Source organism: Rhineura floridana, chromosome 9 (genome assembly GCF_030035675.1).
Source record: "Rhineura floridana isolate rRhiFlo1 chromosome 9, rRhiFlo1.hap2, whole genome shotgun sequence".
Classification (NCBI taxonomy): Eukaryota; Metazoa; Chordata; class Lepidosauria; order Squamata; family Rhineuridae; genus Rhineura; species Rhineura floridana.
Window position 1 is genome coordinate 1814122 of NC_084488.1, and position 2953 is coordinate 1817074.

A 2953-nucleotide genomic window follows, 5' to 3' on the forward strand; every position below is an offset into this window, starting at 1 on the left:
GTCTCTCCCGCACGGCCAAGTGACAGCTCCAAGCGACCTGAACGGGGGAGGGGGGTGCCGATCCATCGGTCGAGGCAGCGTCCGTCCCCTTAGGCGCAGGCGGAGACAAAGGGCCCCTCCCGGGCCGAGCCGAGCCGGGCTTCCTCGCCTTGCGCTCGCTCTCCCGCTGCCGCGGCGCCAGCGCAGCCCCTCCCGCCTCCCACACGCGAGGCAGCGCGCCGGGGCTGCGGCGACTGGGCATGCTCGAGGCAGCGTCGGGCACCGTCTCCAGCGGAGCAGCAGGCGGCGGGGTGGCCCTGGCCGCGCTCTTTCGCTCGCCCCGCCGCGAAGGAGCGGCTGCGGCGAGGGACGCCGGGGCGAAGTGGCGACGCAACTGCGGGCTGCACAGTCCCCGGTGCTGGCCGCGCAGCCCGGAGGCATCTCCCGCCGCTTGGCGGGAAGAAGAGCCCCAGTCCTGCCAGCCTTGGTCGGGGCGGCGGGGTCACCGGGCAAGCCAGCGAATGTGTCCCTGCCGGCAGAGCGTCCTTGTCGGGGAGGAGGCGTGCGACCCCCGTGCCGTCTGGGCCCGTGCGTGGCAGCGAGGGAGGGCGCCCTGCCACGGGAAGTTCCTTGCGTGTGGATGCCGGGGCGTGCCAAGGCCAGCCGCCTGCGACCCCTGCCCTCCGGGATGGACGCCTTGGGGCCCGAGGGGTGGGGCCCGTAGTCGCCGTAGTCCCCGCCAGCCTCGCCTTGGTTATGGAACTGCCCCAGAACACCAGCGCGGCCCCCCTCAACGGGTCCCGCGTCGCTCTGCTCTCCTCCTCCTCCCCGCTGCTGCACCCGCCGGCCTCCGCCGCTTATTCCGCGGCCGCTGTGGCCTGCTTAGCCGCCGTGGTGGGCTTCCTGATCGTCTTCACCATCGTCGGCAATGTGCTGGTGGTGATCGCCGTCTTGACGAGCAGAGCCCTCCGAGCCCCCCAGAACCTCTTCCTTGTCTCCTTGGCCAGCGCTGACATCTTGGTGGCCGCCTTGGTCATGCCTTTTTCTTTGGCCAACGAACTCATGGGTGACTGGTACTTTGGCAAGGCCTGGTGCAACATCTACCTGGCCCTGGATGTCTTGTTCTGCACTTCCTCCATCGTGCACCTCTGCGCCATCAGCCTGGACAGGTACTGGTCTGTCACTCAGGCGGTAGAGTACAACCACAAGCGGACCCCTCGGCGGATTAAGGGGGTCATCCTGCTTGTCTGGCTGATTTCCGCCGTCATCTCCTCCCCACCTTTGATCTCCAAGTACTGGGAGGTCGATGGGGAGGCCCCGTCGAAATGCAAGCTCAACGACGAGACGTGGTACATCCTCTCTTCTTGCATCGGCTCCTTCTTTGCCCCGTGCCTGATCATGGTGCTGGTCTACGTTCGCATCTACCGGGTGGCCAAGTTAAGGACCAGGACCCTCTCCGAGAAGCGACCAGAGCCAGACGGCCCCTCGCCCACCGAGAACGGGTTGACCCGAGCCGGCCGGGGCTTCACCTCGTTGAAGAGGCAGCCGAGGGAGAATGGGCAGTTCTCAAGCCTCCGCTGGTGGAAAGCTTCGGAGCTGGAGGATATTGAGCTGGAAGAGAGCAGCCCTTTGGAGAGCAGGCGCCGGCGGAGCCGAGAGGAGGCCCGGGCCAAAGCCAAGAAGAGGCACTCTTCCTCCTCCTTCTCCTCCTCCAAGCAGTCCAGCAGCCGCCTCTCCCGCTCCAGCAGCCGCTCCATCGAGTTTTTTGCCTCCCACCGCAGAAAACGCGGCAGCATCTGTCAAAAGTCGGCCAGCCAAGCCCGGGAGAAGCGTTTCACCTTCGTCCTGGCCGTGGTCATGGGGGTCTTCGTGGTCTGCTGGTCCCCTTTCTTCTTCAGCTACAGCCTGTACGGCATCTGCCGAGAGGCCTGCGAGGTCCCGGAGACGCTGTTCAAGTTCTTCTTCTGGATTGGCTACTGCAACAGTTCCCTCAACCCCGTCATCTACACCATCTTCAACCAGGATTTCCGCAGATCTTTCCAGCACATCATCTTCGGGAGGAGGAAGAAGGATCAAACGAAACTTTTCTCCTTGCATTGACTTTGGGGTGCAGGGGAGGCGGGAAGGGGCAAAGGCGGGGACAGTAGAGGGTGAACTGAGGTGGGTCTAGACGCAAAGAGACCTTTAAGCCACGGAGAGGGCAGCCAGCTGTGCCTGCACTTGAGAGGATGAGATCAGTGCCAGAATACTTGGGAAGATCAGGCCTGGGGGCCAGGAACGGAAGTCACTGGAAGGGGAAAACAGGCCGGACTTAGGAGAGGACTACCCAAGAGAGTGACAGTTTATGAGGCAGGAAAGGATCCTGTGAAGGAACTGGCTCACACAGGTGGACTGGGAAGCGGATGTGTTTTTAGAGGCTAACCTGGGCCGGGCACTGGAGTTGTCCCAAGCAGAAGCCTGACTTTATTGGAGAGGCAGAGAAAGAAAAAGAGTCAAGAGCATGCCTGCTCTCAGGCACTGACTATCTTTTCTATCTAACGGAATTTATATGTTTGCCAAAATTGTGCTAAAGGATAAACTTAATGATTTTTTCTAAATAAATGTTTCTAATCTGTTCTAACCCTTGCTGAATTGTGGTTCTACACGGAGGTGACACTTCTCTTTCCCCCAAGATTCTCTGAGGGCACAGGTGGGGGACCTGTGGCCCTCCAGGTGTTGCTGGACTCTTAAGCCCCGTCATTCCCAGCCAGCATGACCACCCTCAATGTCAGGGATGGTGGCAGTTGTAGTCCAACAAAACCTGGAGGGCCACAAATTCCAATCCCTGCCCTAGAACACAGCTGGTATCTCCTTTCCTTCAATGTGGGGAGGACTGAAGGGCCACTGCTAGTCACAAACGAGATATGTTTGTAGGTGATGTTCAAACATGGGCAACAGACACCATGCTGGTAGGCCTATTTTCAGGTGAACTTGG

The 2953-nt window shown here is 61.1% G+C and overlaps 1 protein-coding gene across 1 annotated transcript; it reads left to right on the top strand.

Annotated features, from left to right (window-relative positions):
* The first annotated feature begins 735 nt into the window (after nucleotides 1–735).
* ADRA2C (adrenoceptor alpha 2C) lies at nucleotides 736–2547 on the top strand. Its single transcript, XM_061584644.1, has one exon. The coding sequence runs from the start codon at nucleotides 736–738 to the stop codon at nucleotides 2077–2079; it is 1344 nt and encodes a 447-aa protein (XP_061440628.1). The 3' UTR covers nucleotides 2080–2547.
* Nucleotides 2548–2953: the final 406 nt, after the last annotated feature.

Bases quoted from the DNA above. Each gene is read 5' to 3' on its own strand.
- ADRA2C (XM_061584644.1), top strand. From the start codon at position 736: ATGGAACTGCCCCAGAACACCAGCGCGGCCCCCCTCAACGGGTCCCGC.